The sequence below is a fragment of the Malus sylvestris genome, chromosome 1 (assembly GCF_916048215.2).
Source record: "Malus sylvestris chromosome 1, drMalSylv7.2, whole genome shotgun sequence".
Classification (NCBI taxonomy): Eukaryota; Viridiplantae; Streptophyta; class Magnoliopsida; order Rosales; family Rosaceae; genus Malus; species Malus sylvestris.
This window is the reverse complement of record NC_062260.1, coordinates 291,197-310,796: the sequence shown is the minus strand read 5'-3', so window position 1 is coordinate 310,796 and position 19,600 is coordinate 291,197. Positions and strand designations below refer to the sequence as shown.

Below are 19,600 nucleotides of genomic sequence, written 5' to 3'. Positions count from 1 at the left end.
TTAAGTCTTGTTTTTAGAGTCAAAACTTGTTTTCTTCTAGTTGTTTGAGTCTTTTAAGTTTTATTTTCGTCCAAATCACTTGTGAGGTCTAGAATTGAGTTTTTTTTTTATTGTTTCTTGCTGTTTTTAGTGTTTTAAGTTAGTTTTGAGTCTATAGAGTCCAGTTTAGTGTTTTTGAGTCTTATTTGTGTTGATTAGCATCCCTTCTAATCCCCGGCTAGAACGATCCCTACTTACATATACTACAATCATAGAGTTTTAATTTAAGTGTCAAGTTAATTTTCACACCAAAGCGGAAGGCCGGCGTAGATATTTCGTCAGCGCTTTCGATTGGGAAATCGGCGTACGGAACGTCTCTGTTTGCTTCAAAGAGTATAACGGCTGGAGACTGCGTTTTGAAGGTTCCGTACAGCGTGGTAAACCTTAATCCCAAATTATCTAAGACTTTAATCATAGTTTAAATTGTTAATTTATGATCTAAGAGGCTTTGTTTTGGTTTGTAATTGCAGTAACTAGCTTCGGATAATCTCGTTCCAGAACTGAAAGATTTGTTGAGTGATGAAGTTGGCGATGCTGCAAAGCTTGCCGCTGTCGTTTTGTTTGAGCAGAGAATGGGCAATGTAGATTGCTGTTCTAGTTTAATTTACTATGTTGTGGAAATATTTTCTCTGTGGAGTTTGAGGTTTTTGTTTATGCAGGATTCCGGGTGGGCCCCTTACATCCGCCGGCTTCCTTGCCCGGAGGAGATGCATTGCACGGTGAGTGTTATGAATATGATATTAAGCTATCATTTGCATTCCTAGAGATAATTAGGTAGGTTATGTTGTTAGACGGTCAATTCGGACAGCGTGGTTTGGACACGAATGAAACAAGAATTTAACTGATCAATGGTCCTTACATGTAGTTGATTTGTTTGTTTGTACACATTTCTTGAATGGCAAGAATTCACTGTTTTTGACTTGGATTTTGTTTGTATATTCTTAGATATTTTGGAGTGACGATGAGTTGGAGCTGATTCGCCAAAGCTCTGTATATCAGGAAACAATTAACCAAAGATCTCAAATCGAAAAGGAATTTTTGGCAATTAGGATGGTAAATACTTGATTTTTTTTATTCTCATGGTTTTGGGACGTTAATGCTCGAACCTAAACCGTGTATACTTTTTAAAGTTTAATATCATCATCTCTATTCGGGGTTTAAACTGTTGGTGGCATGTAATTCGATGACCCATTATATTTAATGTTCGGGCAAAACTAATCAACCAGAGTAACCAGTCAATACGACTAGAATAATGTGGCACAAATTTTTCAGAATTTGGAATAGTGGGGCATCCCATCAACTTAATAACTTTTTGAAAATACTTACTTCAAGATATGAGATGATTTTCAATCACTGCTTTGTTATTAATGTTTAGATTCTGATTATTGTTGTTAAGGCATATTTTCAGGCTCTCAAGAACTTCCCTGAAATGTTCAAAAGTATCACCTATAAGGATTTCATGCACACTTATGGTTTAGGTAGCTTCTACGTTTTAAAGCATTTTCATGTCCTAATCTGTCTGAATTATCTTCAATTGTACTTAATTCAATTTGATAAAATGAATGAATGCCAGCAGAGGTGTAGATTATAAATGGGATCCAGTTTCATATTTTTAAATTAGTTATATCTCCATTTATGTAACATCCCACATCGTCCAGGGGAGTGATCTTTAAATGTATATTCTCATCCCTACCTAGCATGAGGCCTTTTGGGAGCTCACTGGCTTCGGGTTCCATCGGAACTCCGAAGTTAAGCGAGAAGGAGGCCAAAGCACTCCCAGGATGGGTGACCCATTGGGAAGTTGCTCGTGAGTTCCCAAAACCAAAACCGTGAGGGAATGGTAAGCCCAAAGTGGACAATATCGTGCTACGGTGGTGGAATGGGCCCGGTTTGTGGTGGACCCGAGCCAGGATGTGACAATTTACCTATATACCTATTGCATCTCTTAAAGATCTATACATTTACCTATATACCTATTGCATTTCCATTTACCTACTGCATCTCATGGTGGATTTTGCAGTTACTTCTCGAGCATGGGGAAGCACGAAGGGTTATTCCCTGGTAACACATTTATAAAGTTGTAAATAGTGTAATAAACTTTATGATGGAAGTTAAATGTTTTCCTCTTTAATTATGAATGTTTAGATTATTAAATTATTTTATAGATCCCATTTGCTGATTTTTTGAATCATGACGGGACTTCGGAATCAATTGTGTTGAGTGATGACGACAAACAGTTCTCAGAGGTACTCTTTCTCTCTCTGTCTCTCTCTCTCTCTCTGCATTTTGATTCTCCATCTCACATCTTGATTTGGTTATAGGAGTACAAGAATTTATATTCTCCTTATTCAGTCTGCACTCTTATGGAAACTGATTCTTGATTTTTCATGCCTGTCATTTATCTGGGCAGGTCATTGCTGACCGCAGTTATGCTCCTGGTGAACAGGTTAGATGGTACTTAATTAGATGGCTTGTTTCCCCTTTTTAAAATTACATGTACCTTTTGGAATTTCTTTTTTGTTTTGAAGCAATTGATCAATTTTTGTTTTTCTGGACTACTCATACTCGTTTTAGATGCATCTCATTTGGGTTTGAGATTTCATGACCTTCTGCTAATTTCTTATGTATTTTTTAAATAAATTTGCGAAACTTTTTATTCCTTGGTGGTCATGTTTGTTAACAGATAACGGATCACAGCACATGCACATAGGGTCTATGTTAGAGTAAAAAGCACAATATTGTTTGAGATATGCTGTGAAATTAATATTTAGAAATTACTGAAGTTTGGGGTTTTACTTACTGTATGTATTTTCTTTTCACTAACTTCCCTATTATGCATTTATATATTTTGAATGGAAGGTACATGGCAACACCCTTTGGAGGATTTCATGACTATGGTTACATTGCAGAAGTGGTTGTTTAAAGTTGTAACTCTGGACTTCAATTTATTTGTATAGGTACTGATAAGATACGGAAAATTTTCAAATGCTACCCTGCTGCTGGACTTTGGGTTCACACATTCATACAACATTCACGACCAGGTCAGTCTTGGATTTCAGCTTCCTTTAGTCACAATGATCGCTTTGTTATGTTGGGAAAATCTTTCTGTAGCTTAGTTCACACTTTTTACTTTGATTTAACACTTTGACTTAGAAGTTTGTTTTTGGTAACAAAACTATTCTGTCTTTGACTCGATAAACAAGAATATTTTTGATCTAGCACTTGCTCAAGAACCTCTTTGATAAGTTGGATGTCTTTCATGGGAGCATAGTAATTGCAATTTAGTTGAGTACGTGTAATCTCTTTGTTCAGTAAGTTTGCTGAAGACTCGATAAACAAGAATATTCTGTAACCCAATGTTAATTAGTAAGATATTGAATACATGTTCTACATCATTTCTTTTTAGATGATGGTTTTGATACATGTAATCTGTAATCTGTAAATGTTTAGGGATGCCTATGGTCTATTTTCAGGTCCAGATCCAGGGCAATATACCTCATGATGATGTACTTCGTGAAATGAAGTGGGAACTTTTGAAGAGACATCACAGACCAATCAGTAATGATGTCAATTGTTTCGACTCTTCAATGGACTCTTTCACTATCAAGTTGGTAGTGATGCACTGTATCTCTTTTATTTCCTTTATGTTTTTCCCCTATGTTCCTTTGCCTACGTGATGGCCTTTGTCCCCCGTATGTAGTGGTAATATGTGAAGTCACCAAATATTCTGCTCTTTTGTTCCATATCCAGTCTTGTTTAACTAATGCATTTATCCGCGTGACGACTTGATAACTTGTAATGAAAATCTTTTACAATAACTGTATGATGACATAGGGAAGTTAGGTCTGGTGGTGGAAAAGGGAAAGGTATTCCACAGTCACTTCGTGCATTTGCTCGTGTTCTATGTTGCACCTCTCCTCAAGGTGTGTTCTCTTCATGTTACCTTACTCGCATGCATTGCTTGATATGCTTCTGAGCTCATTTTACCTTTATGGCCCATCTGCAAATAGTTTCTTGATTGTTTCTTGATATTCAGAACTTAGTGACCTGGCCAAGGAAGCTGCAGAACATGATGGTCGATTGGCTCGACGTCCTTTAACAAACAGCAGCAGAGAGATTAAAGCACATCAGATGTTGGTATCAAAATTAACCCGATTAGCTGAGGATTATGACGCATCTATCATGGTAAAGATGCTAGCTGTTTTAACCCTTCGGTTTACAGAACCTGCCTAAGCTAAGTTAAATAAGAGTTCATTATTTTCTATGATAATGCATTAATTCACGAGAGCATACACCAATTATAGTTCTTTTGAATGAAGGAATTCTTAAGCATACTCATATTGACATGTTGTAACATAATGTTGCATCTGACAACAAATGTAGTAACTCCTTTATGTGCTTCTTGAGTGTATGCATAGTCTTTGGGACTTGTAAGTTCTCCCATTACACGCGGAAGACTTCATATCCGGAGGCAAATGGCTCGGGATCTCCTCAATGGTGAACTTCGTATCCTCAAATCTGCTTCTGCGTGGCTAAGAAACTACTGCGACCCTTGACTACAACAGACTGCCATAGATGACGATATTGGTTTTGCAAAACCACCAAAGACTCAAGAGAGGTATATCGTCGGAGTATTTAAACGATAACATGGTACAATTTATGGATTCATATGAAATTGTATGCGACAAACCGGGATCCCGGGAGGCTAGGAGTCCACAAGATTAGGCTAACATGAAGGAACAACCACCAAACTTAACCCTTTTGGAGCGGGCACGTGGGATCTCAGTGTGCAACTAAAAATGGAACACACATTTTGCTGGGTGAATTTGGATTTCTTTGTGAATGCTTTCTCAAGTGAATGAGGTTATATTATTAAATTTTTATATATAGTTCACATTTTATGATAATTACCGTTCAATATCAAATATCAAATCAAAATTTAATTCGATATCTCTTTTTATATATGTATTTAGTTTGATAATCTTGTTGAAGGTTCCTTGGCTTTTTGCCAAACACGGAAGTCTTGGTGAGAGGTCCAATTGGTGGATTTGGCGAGTCTTTCGATAATAATATTATCGCGTTTTTTATTTTTTTTATTTATTTTTTATTTTTTTTTATGGAAAAGGCAACAATCTCAAAGTGGTGTTTAGTTCATATCTGTAAGGGTCGAAGTCTCATCCCCTTGATGCTTGTATATCACCTTACTGTTTTTGGAACCCGTTTACACACAGCAGTAAGTGATGTGAATATGAAGCCTGACTTTGCGTTTGTTGTATGTTATTCTGTACCCTCTCTCTCTCTCTCTCTCTCGCATGTGGTCAGGCATTGTTTCATGCAAAATTAATAAGGATAAAATTGTAAATGTCTCCTCAAGGGATAAAACTTAGAGGCTAAGTATTTGTTAGGACAGTTAGTTTGTTAGGCTTGGTTTACTTTGCACATGTGTTAATTTTACATGTATATATACTCTTGTTGGAATATTATTATTTTTAAATGAAATGAAATTACATTTTCCAATATGGTATCAACTGCCTCTCTCTCTAACGACCTACTTTTTTCGATCCAACCTCCTGTTCTTGCTCTGATCTTCTTCTTCTTTGTTTAACTTCTTCTATGATTGTCGACCTCTAACCCTAAATCTTGGCCATGGCAACTTCTACTTCTCCGTCATCGGCCACGGTGTCTCCCGTTCATCTCTCTCCTTCGACAATTCCGGCAATTCCAAGCCCTAATTCCTCAACCTCTTATGCAAACACCTCCATCACAATTCAAAACATAGGTTCTATGGTTCCGATTAAACTTACTACCACCAATTACTTGACATGGAGTACTCTTTTTGCTCCAATACTTCGTCGGTATAATCTCACGGGTTTGGTTCATGGATCCATGGAGGCATTGCTAGTCCTCAAGCAAAACTATAACTAAAAACACACAAAAACAATAAAATCTAACTATACCACTTTCGCTGGCTAAACGATTGCATTGAGCATGTGCAACAAGCCTTTAAACCTCTAGGTGTCCCTAGTCGGAGGAGTTGTGTCTCTCATGACTTCAAAGACAACATACTCAAATGCTAAAGATAGAATTCGCCTCAACTCTATTCCTCACAGATATCACTCAAATTTTCACTTAGATCCTAAGGACCAGTCTATCCACAAACATATGTGAGTGACATTATGTAAAAGGGAATCAAAATTCTCACATATCAAATACGAAATAAAAGCACAATTTCTGAACCAATCTCATGAAATGAATCAAACACTAAGAATATGGATAAAACATGTACATACTAGCACCCATGAATATATCCTCAAAGATCAGCTAGGTCTTTCACACGGTTGTAATGTAAGGCTTACGTGAGGGGTTATGAAGAAAAGGATAGGAAATACTAAAGCTTGGAACATTGTGAACACGGAAAATTCCTGAAATGAAAGAGACAAGAAAAATGTGCACAAAATAATATTTTGGTGTTAATGGATTTGGGTTACAATCTCTCTCAAATATGATCCTCTGATTCGATCTCCGTAAGGTGTTGATTTATGGATATTTTGTTGATCCAAGGGCCGTGGAGGCTTGATTTTGGATGAACTGTTGGAAGTTTCTTCAAGGGCCGTGGGCTTGATCTTTGAAGGTGGATTTGAGCGAATCTTCAAGGAGCCGTTGGGGCTTGATCTTGAGGATGAGTGTTTCTTCAAGGGCCGTTGAGGCTTGATCTTGAATAACGGTGATGAGCGAATCTTCAAGGGCTTTTGGGCTTGATCTTGAAGAACAGTGATGAACGGATCTTCAAGGGCTTTTGGGCTTGATCTTGAAGAACGGTGGCTTGTTGATCCAAGGACCGTCGGGGCTTGATCTTGAATTGGTGGATGATTGTTGGTGTAAAGGGTCGTTAGGGCTTGATCTTGGGATGAACAGTTGTGTGGATTTATTGATGTTGTTGATCCAAAGGGCCGTTGGGGCTTGATCTTAGGATAAACAGTTGTGTGGATTTGTTGATGTTGTTGATCCAAAGGGCCGTTGGGGCTTGATCTTAGGATGAACAGTTATGTGGATTTGGTGATGTTGTTGATCCAAAAGGGCCGTCGGGGCTTGATCTTAGGATGAACAGTTGTGTGGATTTGTTGATGTTATTGATCCAAAGGGCTGTTGGGGCTTGATCTTAGGATGAACAATTGTGTGGATTTGTTGATGTTGTTGATCCAAAGGGCCTTTGGGGTTTGATCTTAGGATGAACATTTATGTGGATTTAGTGATGTTGTTGATCCAAAAGGGCCATCGGGGCTTGATCTTAGGATGAACAGTTGTGTGGATTTGTTGAACACTTTCTTCAAGGGTCGTCGAGGCTTGATCTTGAATTGGTGGAAGTTCTTCAAGGGCCGTTGGGGCTTGATCTTGAAGGAGAAATTTCTTCAAGGGCCGTTAGGGCTTGATCTTGAAGGAGGATTTGACGAAGAACGAAGAGGGCTTTCTTGATCCTTCGGGATTTGCTTAAATTTGGGAGGTTGGATGCTTGAAAGCTTTAGAGTTTCAAAGCTTCAAGGATTTTGGATGTGTGGGGAGTATTCTCTTCCATTTTGGGAGTAGAGAAATGTATTTGTGAATTGGTTCATGATACCTTGATGTAGAAGCCTATTTATAGGCTTTGAGAATGAATCACCACCACAAAATATTTTTTTCTTTTCCAAGCACCATTGCCTAATTTCCCACTTAATACAATTTTAAACTTGAAGTGGTAATTTTATGGCCTAATTTTCCACTTAATATCATTTTAAACTTGATATGTGCATGCTTTGTCATTGCCCAAAATGAGAAGAAAACCTTGTTTTGATCTTCAATGGATTGAAATGTGCTTGCCTTGTCATTGCCCAAAATGAGAAGAAAAACTTGTGTAATCCTCCAAGGGTATTTCTTTTTATTTTGTTGAGTCACACACCATGTGTACAATTTGTATGACACGTGGCATATGCCATGTATGCCTTGACACGTCAAAATTTTAATGCGTTGGTGAACATTTATTTCACCGCAATTTCGATGTCTACAAATGCCCCCACTTCAAGGTGCGTCGTATACATGTGCTTGTCACGTGTAGGAGATGCGTTTTGAAGTCCCTTACTGTAGATGTCAATCCAAGGGCCATCGAGGCTTGATCTTGAATTGGGCTGGAGATTTCTTCAAGGGCCGTTGAGGCTTGTTCTTGGAATTTGTTTGAAATATCTTCAAGGGCCGTCGAGGCTTGATCTTGAAGATTGAAATTGGACCACAAGGAGCTTCATGTGGTAGATGATCTTTGGCTTTGGTAGTGGATGAATCGGCACGTATTTGTTTTTGCGCTTTGTTGAATTTCCACAGCTTTGATCTTGAACTGGGTTGGAGGATTTTTTGGATTCCTCCAATTACAGCTTATTCTTGAACTAGATTTGATTCAAATATGGTGGACGCTTGATCTTGAATCGGACTTGTGATTTCCTCAAGGGCCGTCGAGGCTTGATCTTGAATTTGGCCGGAAACTTCTTCAAGGGCCATTGAGGCTTGATTCTTGAAGGTTGACTCGAAGACATGGCAAGCAGGCACGAGGTGAAGGTGACGACTTGTTGCTTTGTTCAATCTTTCTAATTCACACCTGAGCAGTTTGGTCAACGGTATGATCTTTAAGATTGATGAGCTCTTCTTCTAGTTGGTGACTTGATCTTTAAGATTGATGAGCTCTTCTTCTAGTTGGTGACTTGATCTTTAAGGATTTGATTCAAGGGTGGTGAAACGGCACATGCAGCCCACAACGCCTAGCAAGTCGACCCAAGAATTTGAGGGTCAAAACGAGTCCTCCAGCCAGAGTGATTGCAAACCTGATGATATGAGATACTTTTGATTTTGAAGAAGTAGCGGATGAATCGGCACGTGCTTTGTTGTGCTTGTCTCCACATGCTTCAATGTATCATTTTCCCTTGTCTTATTTATTCTTCTGGCAGAATGTAGCATCTTCTCGAATTCTTCAACTCAGACTCCTTCTGCTGAGCTGACTGTGCAGGCTGCATTCTTCTCTGCTTGTTTCTTCAGGCAGATGTGGCAGCTTCTTGAGTTCCTCAGCTCAGACTCCTTCTGCTGAGCTGACTGTGAAGACTGCATTCTTCTCTGCTTGTTTCTTCTGCACGTTGTCTCCACATGCTGCAAGGTATCATTTTCACTTGCCTTATCTGTTCTCCAGGCAAATGTGGCATCTGAGTTTGAGTGGAGGTTCCGGCATATTGTTTTCTTTATCCTTGTCTTTGTAGGTAAGAACAAGGACAAAGGAAAGGACAGGGAGAACGCATGATATGAGATACTCTTGCTTTCTACCCTGGTGATATGAGATACTTTTGCTTTGGTGTCATTTGTTTACAGAGGTACCCCAAGGAATAAGAAACATTGAGTGACTCGAGAGGCTTCGTTGGGAAGGCATTCTCGGAGATGAAGAAAGGTTCTCGGAGATGAAGAAAGGTTCTCGAAGATGAAGAAAGGTTCTCGAAGATGAAGAAAGGTTATGTATGTCTGCCTTGCTATGGAGGGTGAAGGTGGACAGTTATAGGAAATTCTTTAGTACCTGTAGAGGTACTATTCTTTTACTCGTGTCGGCAACCAATGCGTGATTGATTAGTATGGCTTCACGTGCTTTCTTCTTTATCAGAAATCTTCGACAAATTGTCCGTAATTTTCGTCAAGCTGAGTGTGCATGTGACAGGTGTTGACGAGGCTGAAAAAGACTGGCTCCTCTTCGATATCTGGGATTGGCGCTTCGACAAATTGCCCGTGATTTCCGCAAAGCTGAGTTTGTGCGTGACGGGTGCTAACGCGTCTGGAAAAGCAAGATGCTTCTCCGATTTCTGAGCTTGCTTCTTTGATTTTTGAATTGGCTTCTTCGAATTTTGAGCTCGCCTCTTCGATCTTTGAAATCCCATCGAGTGTTGATCTTTATAGAGGCACGCAGTTCGTTTCAAAGCACACTTGAATTTTAGCTTGTAGAAACTCTCTTCTTGCACTTCTAAGATCTTGATTTGTCCGACCTCTTCTTTCTTCAACACCTTTGAAAATGTCTGGACCCTCCGACCGTCGTTTTGATTTGAACCTTGGTGAAGAGGTAGTCCCGTCTTCTCCAGATAACGTATGGTGCCCATCCTTCATATCCCCTACTGGTCCTCTTACTGTTGGGGATTCGGTGGTGAAGAATGATATGACCGCTGCGGTGGTGGCCCGAAACCTTGTCACTCCTAGAGATAACAGACTACTTTCTAAACGGTCTGATGAGTTGGCTGTTAAGGATTCTCTGGCTCTGAGTGTGCAGTGTGCAGGTTCTGTGTCTAATATGGCCCAACGCCTATTTGCTCGAACCCGTCAAGTTGAATCATTGGCGGCTGAAGTGATGAGTCTCAAACAGGAGATTAGAGGGCTCAAGTAGGAGAATAAACAGTTGCATAAGCTCGCACATAGCTATGCGACAAACATGAAGAGGAAGATTAACCAGATGCAGGAATTGATGGTCAGATTTTACTTGATCATCAGAGGTTTGTGGGTTTGTTCCAGCAGCATTTGCCTTCGTCTTCTGGGGCTGTACCGCGTAATGAAGCTCCAAATGATCAACCTTTGGCTCCTCTTCTTCCTGGAGTTCCGCCGAGTGGTGTGGCTTCAATCGGTCAACCTCCGACGCCTCTCATTTCTGGAGCTCTGCCGAGTGGTGAGGCGGCACCTGATCGTCCTTGAAGATCCCCTCTTGTAAATTTGATTTGATTTTTTTTTAAGTATGTATAATGCAAATTTATGTAAAATTTCCAGAAAAAATAAATAAAAACGGACTTTATTTCTCTCAATGAATTTGTTTTGTTTTGTTTTGTTTTGTTTTTTTTTTTTTTTTGTAAATACATAATAACGTATGTATTTATTTATTTATTCTTTTGTAATAAAATTGACTTTCTTTAATAAAACTTTTATATTTTTTTTTATTTTGATATGACTGAACTCGAAATTGAATGTTCGAGCCGCCTACGTACCCTTCCAAAGAAGAGATCAAGCCATAACGTAGTTCAAATGAGTGATGAATTTAACAGTGATTTTGATGATGATTTTACCGTACACAGTTTATGCTCTTGCGGGCCAGGAGCTTTGGTGTTGCCTTTTATGCTCGTGCAGACCAGGAGCGTTGATGTCGCCTTTTATGCTCATGCGGGTCAGGAGCGTTGATGTTGCCTTTTATGCTCGTGCAGACCAGGAGCTTTGTGCCATGCAGTTTAGACTCGTGCGGGCAAGGAGCTTTGGTTCGTGCAGTTTAGGCTCGTGCGAACAAGAAGCATTGGTTCGTGCAGTTTAGGCTTGTGCGAACAAGGAGCATTGGTGTTGCCTTTTATGCTCGTGCAGACCAGGAGCTTTGTGTTATGCAGTTTAGACTCGTGCAGGCGAGGAGAATTGGTGTTGCCTTTTATGCTCGTGCAGACCAGGAGCTTTGTGCCATGTAGTTTAGACTCATGCGGGCGAGGAGAATTTGTGAATTTTGTCAAGCAATTTTGGAGAGGCGTTCCTCACAATCTTCATAGCAAGGAGCCTTGACCGAGTGATTGAAGAAGTCTTTGGGAAAGAAATCGCGCATCGTGATGGGGATGGACGATCTATGTGTCGAAATTTCATCATCTTCAACACGTTCACGTTGCTTTGAAGGTTGACAAGAGCTGCTTTGCCCCCTTTTTGATTGGCGGACTTGTGGAGGAGACGTATGCTTCTTGTGCAATTTCTTAGGAGTGACTTGAGTCCATCCTTCAACTTTGCTTGTCTTGGAGGATGCCCCCTGAGGTTGAGGTAAAAATTTTGAGTCGGAAGAGCCAGAAGTGATGGTGGTATAATTTGACTTCACCACATCGTCAAGATCTAGCTCGATGATTCCTTTCTGAGCCAGCTTCATGATGTGATCTTTCAGCACGAAGCACTTTTCTGTCGGATGACTGATGAAGCAGTGGAATTTACAGTACCTTGGACTGTCGGTGCGATTCATCTCTTCTGGCCGTCTGCACTCAGGCAAGCCGATCACCTTCTTTTCCAGCAAGTCTTCTAACATGGCAACCACATCAGAGTCGGGGAATGGATAAGTTTTCTCCTCAAGCTCCTTCAAAGTGCGTCTACGCATCTCTTGATCACGAAAAGCTTCAGGTTGAATCGCCTTGCCTCGTGTAGGGATTTTGACGGGAGATGTGTTGACTGTCATTGCTTCCTTGGTGGATTTCCATGTAGCCTTCTCCACCTTTGTCTCAAGAATTTTGTCGTTCTTGTAGTCGGCGATCGGTTCCTTCTTCCCATGATGGGCGATGCTCAACTCCATGTCATGGGCGCGGGTGGCCAATTCCTCGAAGGTCCGTGGTTTAATGCCTTGAAGAATGTATTGCAAACCCCATTGCATGCCTTGGATGCACATCTCGATTGAAGAGGTTTCCGATAGCCTGTCTTTACAGTCGAGGCTTAGAGTGCGCCATCTGTTGATGTAGTCAATGACTGGCTCGTCCTTCCACTGCTTTGTGCTCGTTAGCTCTAACATGCTCACAGTGCGGCGGGTGCTGTAGAAGCGGTTGAGGAATTCCCTTTCCAACTGTTCCCAGCTGTTGATGGACTCAGGCTCTAGGTCCGTGTACCACTCAAAGGCGTTTCCTTTCAGCAATCGCATAAACTGCTTAGCGAGGTAGTCTCCCTCCGTCCCCGCGTTGTTGCAAGTTTCGACGAAATGTGCAATGTGCCGCTTTGGGTTTCCTTTTCCATCAAACTGCATGAACTTTGGTGGTTGATATCCCCTCGGCATCTTTAGGGCATCAATCTTCATTAAATAAGGCTTTGAGTACAACCCGAAGGTATTTGAGCTCCTTTCGTACTGTGCCTTGACGGTGCTGGCAATCATCTCTTGCAACTGCTGGATAGAAAGAGATCCCATGAGTGCCGCTTCTTGGTCTGGCTCCGGCTTCACATCGATTCTCTCCACCGTAGGCTCATCTTCTGGGTTAGGGTTCTCGCTGTCCTGTGGCTCCAGTCGACTGACGAGTGCAGCGATTTGCAAGTCTTTTTCTTCCACAGTTCGGGTTAGCCTTGCGATTGCTTCATTCATTTGAGCCAGTTGTTCTTTGATGGAGGTAACGCCGATGGTCATGACTTGTGCAACCAATAGATGTGACTTTCCTTTAGACATCCAAGATGCTGACGAAGAACGTCGTTGGTTGTTTTGGGATGTCATCTTGTGTGCCTCAGCAGCATGCTTCGGTGCCCCCAGCGAGGTCAGGTTGATGACAGACTCACACCTTTGATGCTCCCTTTGCTCTTTTAACGGCACCAACTTTGAAGTGGCATGTTGAGGAGCGGTTGTGGCGCCAATGGATTGTCCATTTACGGCAGAAGTGCTTAGGATCCTTCCCTCAGTGATTGCGAGAACAGCTTGTCCCTTGCTCGATGCCATTGACTTTGAGGTGTGTTTGGATTCCTTGAACGGAGAAAGAGATGAGAGATGAGAGGTAGAGATTATCCCACCGGGCGTGCCAATTTGTGAACACGGAAAATTCCTGAAACGAAAGAGACAAGAACAACGTGCACAAAATAATATTTTGGTGTTAATGGATTTGGGTTACAATCTCTCTCAAATTTGATCCTCTAATTCGATCTCCGTAAGGTGTTGATTTATGGATATTTTGTTGATCCAAGGGCCGTGGAGGCTTGATTTTGGATGAACTGTTGGAAGTTTCTTCAAGGGCCGTGGGCTTGATCTTTGAAGGTGGATTTGAGCAAATCTTCAAGGAGCCGTTGGGGCTTGATCTTGAGGATGAGTGTTTCTTCAAGGGCCATTGAGGCTTGATCTTGAATAACGGTGATGAGCGGATCTTCAAGGGCTTTTGGGCTTGATCTTGAAGAACAGTGATGAACGGATCTTCAAGGGCTTTTGGGCTTGATCTTGAAGAACGGTGGCTTGTTGATCCAAGGGCCGTCGGGGCTTGATCTTGAATTGGTGGATGATTGTTGGTGTAAAGGGTCGTTGGGGCTTAATCTTGGGATGAACAGTTGTGTGAATTTATTGATGTTGTTGATCCAAAGGGCCGTTGGGGCTTGATCTTAGGATAAATAGTTGTGTGGATTTGTTGATGTTGTTGATCCAAAGGGCCGTTGGGGCTTGATCTTAGGATGAACAGTTATGTGGATTTGGTGATGTTGTTGATCCAAAAGGGCCGTCGGGGCTTGATCTTAGGATGAACAGTTGTGTGGATTTGTTGATGTTATTGATCCAAAGGGCCGTTGGGGCTTGATCTTAGGATGAACAATTGTGTGGATTTGTTGATGTTGTTGATCTAAAGGGCCGTTGGGGCTTGATCTTAGGATGAACATTTATGTGGATTTGGTGATGTTGTTAATCCAAAAGGGCCGTCGGGGCTTGATCTTAGGATGAACAGTTATGTGGATTTGGTGATGTTGTTGATCCAAAAGGGCCGTCGGGGCTTGATCTTAGGATGAACAGTTGTGTGGATTTGTTGATGTTATTGATCCAAAGGGCCGTCGGGGCTTGATCTTAGGATGAACAATTGTGTGGATTTGTTGATGTTGTTGATCTAAAGGGCCGTTGGGGCTTGATCTTAGGATGAACATTTATGTGGATTTGGTGATGTTGTTAATCCAAAAGGGCCGTCGGGGCTTGATCTTAGGATGAACAGTTATGTGGATTTGGTGATGTTGTTGATCCAAAAGGGCCGTCGGGGCTTGATCTTAGGATGAACAATTGTGTGGATTTGTTGAACACTTTCTTCAAGGGCCGTCGAGGCTTGATCTTGAATTGGTGGAAGTTCTTCAAGGGCCGTTGGGGCTTGATCTTGAAGGAGAAATTTCTTCAAGGGCCGTTAGGGCTTGATCTTGAAGGAGGATTTGACGAAGAACAAAGAGGGCTTTCTTGATCCTTCGGGATTTGCTTAAATTTGGGAGGTTGGATGCTTGAAAGCTTTAGAGTTTCAAAGCTTCAAGGATTTTGGATGTGTGGGGAGTATTCTCTTCCATTTTGGGAGTAGAGAAATGTATTTGTGAATTGGTTCATGATACCTTGATGTAGAAGCCTATTTATAGGCTTTGAGAATGAATCACCACCACAAAATATTTTTTTCTTTTCCAAGCACCATTGCCTAATTTCCCACTTAATACAATTTTAAACTTGAAGTGGTAATTTTATGGCCTAATTTTCCACTTAATATCCTTTTAAACTTGATATGTGCATGCTTTGTCATTGCCCAAAATGAGAAGAAAACCTTGTTTTGATCTTCAATGGATTGAAATGTGCTTGCCTTGTCATTGCCCAAAATGAGAAGAAAAACTTGTGTAATCCTCCAAGGGTATTTCTTTTTATTTTGTTGAGTCACACACCATGTGTACAATTTGTATGACACGTGGCATATGCCATGTATGCCTTGACACGTCAAAATTTTAATGCGTTGGTGAACATTTATTTCACCGCAATTTCGATTTCTACAAACATACCAAAGTGTCTTCCTTGTGAAACCAGTGAGCTCTCCTCTTCAATTGACCTTACTTGTTTGTTCTTGGTGTCCAGGACCTATATCTGATAGTGAAAGCATTTGGAAATTGCATTTTCTTGATCTTGTTTTTTTTTTCTTTTCTTTTCATCTCTTTTTTTTTTTATGAAATTTTTTTTTCTTTTTTTTTTTGGTTTTGCAATGTCAGCACATGTTACGTCGGTACACGCCACATTCTTGATCTAAAGCTCAATCTATCTTTGTCTTCTTTGCTATTCCCTAAACTATAAGGTATGGCTGTAATGGGCTAAAATGGGTAGAGTTTGGTGTGGGTGATGAAAGAACTAGGCTAAAAGTGTTTGGCTACAACAAGGGTGAATGGAGCACACAATGGGATGGGAATTAGGTCTTTTAGTGGTTAAAACATGCATAGCCTAACATCATCTTAAAGAGTTCATTCATAGGTGATAATAAACACATGGTATCTACAACATAGGATTATTCTTAGCATTCAATCAAAGAGAAATAATGAGATCATTTAAAGTGAAATTGAAAGAAAAAAAAATAGGAGCAGAAACATTTTAAACCCTCTCAAAGAAGCAAATAGGCTCAAAATAACTCACTAGGGTAGTCTCCACTATTTTCTTTGAGAATTTGCGCATGGTACTTTAACCATCATAATTCCAAGAGTACCAACTTTGTAAAAGAAAATAAGATACGAAACTTTTTCATGACAACACTGTAGTTTTGTTTGTAAACATAGCCCTCATATACATTCACATTAGTAAGTAAAAGCAAACTTAACCAAAACTAAAAACAAACAAAAATTTTCAATCCCACACCCCCAAACCTAAACTAAGCATTGTCCTTGATGCTTAAAAATGAATGGAATGCATGCAGTGCAAATAGGCAGAGTGTGTGGAATGGAGATAAAATAAAACTAAAAGACACGAATAAAAGGAAAGAACACAAACCCAGCTAGGTTGCCTCCTAGCAAGCGCTTTATTTAATGTCTAGGTAAGACGCGGTGGGAATGATGGATGAACGCCTAGGGTGGCAGGAAGTCAAGGTACCTCCAAACCTTTGTCAGAAGAAGTGGTTTCTTTTGAGGGATTTTGAATATGGTGCGTTGAATTTCCACAAGGACTTGGTTGTGAGGGCGTTTTTGTCTCTCCTTGTGAATAAAATAAGAGACCATATCATCTTCCTTCGTTTGAGATGGCAGCAAGGTCTCGTTATCGAACTTCAATTCTTTTTCATCTTGTAATGGCAGCAAAACATCTTCCAAAGACTCCAAATATGGAACCTGAAAAGATGTAAAACAATATGGAGAATCCGATAGAGATTTTGAAAAACATTCAATTAAATTAGAGGATAGATGTAAGATTCCCCATCGCCCAGGGGTGAGGATCCTATAAGCCTTATATGTATATTCCCATCTCTACCTAACACGAGGCTTTTTGGGAGCTCACTGGCTTCGGGTTCCATCAGAACTCTGAAGTTAAGCGAGTTCGCACGAGAGCAATCCCATTATGGGTGACCCATTGGGAAGTTTTGTGTGAGTTCCTTGAAACAAAATCATGAAGGCGTGGTCGGGGCCCAAAGCGGACAATATCGTGCTACGGTGGAGTCGAGCTGGGATGTGGTGGGGCCCGAGCCGAGATGTGACAATAGAGGAATAGCTTCAAACACTATGTGCTGGACAATTTCACCAAGCATATCTATGGGTGGCTCATCATGCTTTTGTTTGACAAATCTCCTTGGAAAAGGAATTGGTGGAACATATGGCTTGGGATGAATGTAAGGTTTTTCATCTTCATAAAGCTCAGGAACCTCACTATGAAAATATGCACAACAAGCTTCCTTTGGTTGTTCCTCCTCCTTTTCTTGATCTTCACCACTGAATTGATGTTCATTTAAAGCTTGGACAATTTGACTCAATTGAATTTCTAACTTAGTTAGTGCTATGGAGTGGTTCTGAATAATGTTACTCGTTGATTGTTGAAATTGTAAAGTGCTTTGAGCAAGTAGCTCCAAAGTGTCCTCCAATGAAGTGTCAAAGGGGGTCTTCTTTAGGGGAGGTGCAAATGTTTGATTTGGAGCTTGTATGTTGTTCCAAGAGTCATGATTAGGATTCCTCCAAATAGGGCTATATGTATTAAGCAATGGTTACAGTGGCCTTTGGTTAGAGAAACACATACGGTGTGAGTGTTGTCGGACAAATGTAGGAAACTCATCTCTCATTGGGCAGAATTGAAGAGGATACCCAGTTTTAGCACATAATAGAAATTCACCGTACATCTTTCTTTACCACCTAAAATCAAACAACCTAAAATGTAAATTAAAGATCTAAACTAAGAAAAGAAAAACATATAGGGTTTATAAAGCAAGCAATTATAGGGGACTGAAATCAGTCCCTAGCAACGGTGACAAAATTTTGTTGTTTTCCTTTCAAGTGCAAATATAAGGATAGTATAATGGCACAAGTAAGGGTGTCGAACCACAGGGATTGATTAGATCTCTACAAATTACTAGCTTTATATGAATCCTAACTAAACAATGAAACTAACAAATTGAGTTTTGATTTTGATTTGAGAAGTAAAGTAACTTAAAATGCAAGAGAATGTAAATATGAAGAATAGAATGATTCAGAAACAATGGGAATGGAACTAGGGATACCGATTTCATGATTACAAGCCAATTCCATAAAAATTAAGTCAAAATGCATTCAACTCTCCAATCTGCAACTAGGTTTCGTTTTACTCATTTATGATCATCCATTTGATGTGTGGTTGTGATCAAGTACTCATAATCTGCAACCTAGTTGTGATGTTCAACTTAGATTACCAAATAAGAATCCATTAAGAACAAGAAAACTTCAAAGAACCAAAGAAATCACATTGCAGGATGTATGCATAGCAGTTTCTTCATTCATTCACATGTCTACCAAGATTAAGCATGATGTGTAATATAACCTTGATTAAATAATTCATAAGCAACCCTAATGGTGATTTAACATTAAGAGAAACAACCAAATTAAACTATAAAATCTGTGAATGAAACAAGAAAACAGATTGACGAATCAAATACTTTAACTTAATAACATAGAACAGTTTTGCAAGGCTATATCGAAATCCCCAACTATGAACTTAATTACACAACATGATTATAGAATATATAAATATCAAGAACAACATGAGTGAAATTAAAGTTCATAGAAGAAACCCCCTTGAAGCAATTCTGATGTTGAACTTCTCCAAGAATAGCGCAGCTGCGTGGTTTCTTTGGTGGCAGCTGATGGTGAAAGGAAATAGGGTTTTGTTTCTGGAAGAAGGCTAAAGAAAGAGAAGAGAGAGAGCTCTGGGTGACCCCAAGGGGGGCTTGTTGATGTGAGAATTACTTGACACACAAATTAAACCCTCTTTTTGACAATTGTAGTATAGATGTAAGTAGGGTATCGTTCTAGGCCGGGGATTATGAGGGATTGCTAATCTATTCTAAATTAATTTAAAAATATTAAACAAGACTCAAGGACGCAAAACTAGACTAAAAACTCTAATAACTCGAAACACACTTAGAATGACTCAAAATAATGAAAACAATCAAATTGGACACTAGGAACTGAAATGGACGGAAATTGAATTAAAAGACTAACAATAATGAAAACTAACTAAATAATATAATTTAATAATGGGGGGGGGGGGTTTGGTTTTGATGAGAAGTAAATTAAACTTAAATAAATTACAGAATTGACAAAAGCATGAAATTAAGGTGAAAGGATAGATGACGGACTAGCTAGAGGGTTTTTCTCCACACATGACACATATGCAACCTAAATTGATTTTCAGTTGTTCTTTCAATAAATTGTGAATGACAATGTTCCAAGTTAATTAGGTCCGCTTAAATTAACTCTTAGATTTCCCTAGATTCATTGGATTGAATGGAATACGCATTACAACCAAATTATTCCTCATCAAAATCCCTAACTATGGAATACGCATGATAGAGACATTCAACAAAGATCATTAAGTTCAACGGAAATCATAAACATTGACTAGGCATTC

General features: G+C 39.9%; 1 protein-coding gene across 2 annotated transcripts; it reads left to right on the top strand.

Annotated features, from left to right (window-relative positions):
- The first annotated feature begins 290 nt into the window (after positions 1 to 290).
- On the top strand, positions 291 to 4,987 carry LOC126622155 (fructose-bisphosphate aldolase-lysine N-methyltransferase, chloroplastic-like). 2 transcript variants are annotated; one of them, XM_050290827.1, is made up of 13 exons: positions 297 to 416; positions 510 to 620; positions 699 to 758; positions 985 to 1,092; positions 1,436 to 1,517; positions 2,060 to 2,100; positions 2,205 to 2,285; positions 2,450 to 2,485; positions 2,997 to 3,080; positions 3,513 to 3,646; positions 3,874 to 3,962; positions 4,076 to 4,224; positions 4,458 to 4,987. In XM_050290827.1, the coding sequence occupies exons 2-13, from the start codon at positions 612 to 614 to the stop codon at positions 4,593 to 4,595; spliced, it is 1,011 nt and encodes a 336-aa protein (XP_050146784.1). In that variant the 5' UTR covers positions 297 to 416; positions 510 to 611; the 3' UTR covers positions 4,596 to 4,987. The 2 variants fall into 2 exon arrangements, with proteins under 2 accessions (XP_050146779.1, XP_050146784.1); XM_050290822.1 differs by having other exon boundaries at positions 291 to 416; positions 510 to 758.
- The last annotated feature ends 14,613 nt before the right edge of the window (positions 4,988 to 19,600 follow it).

Excerpts from the sequence above, each read along its gene's own strand:
- LOC126622155 (XM_050290822.1), top strand. The coding sequence starts at position 612 with ATGGGCAATGTAGATTGCTGTTCTAGTTTAATTTACTATGTTGTGGAA. Across the intron at positions 1,518-2,059 it reads CATGCACACTTATGGTTTAG|TTACTTCTCGAGCATGGGGA; the intron begins GTAGCTTCTACG and ends TGGATTTTGCAG. Across the intron at positions 3,963-4,075 it reads ATGTTGCACCTCTCCTCAAG|AACTTAGTGACCTGGCCAAG; the intron begins GTGTGTTCTCTT and ends CTTGATATTCAG.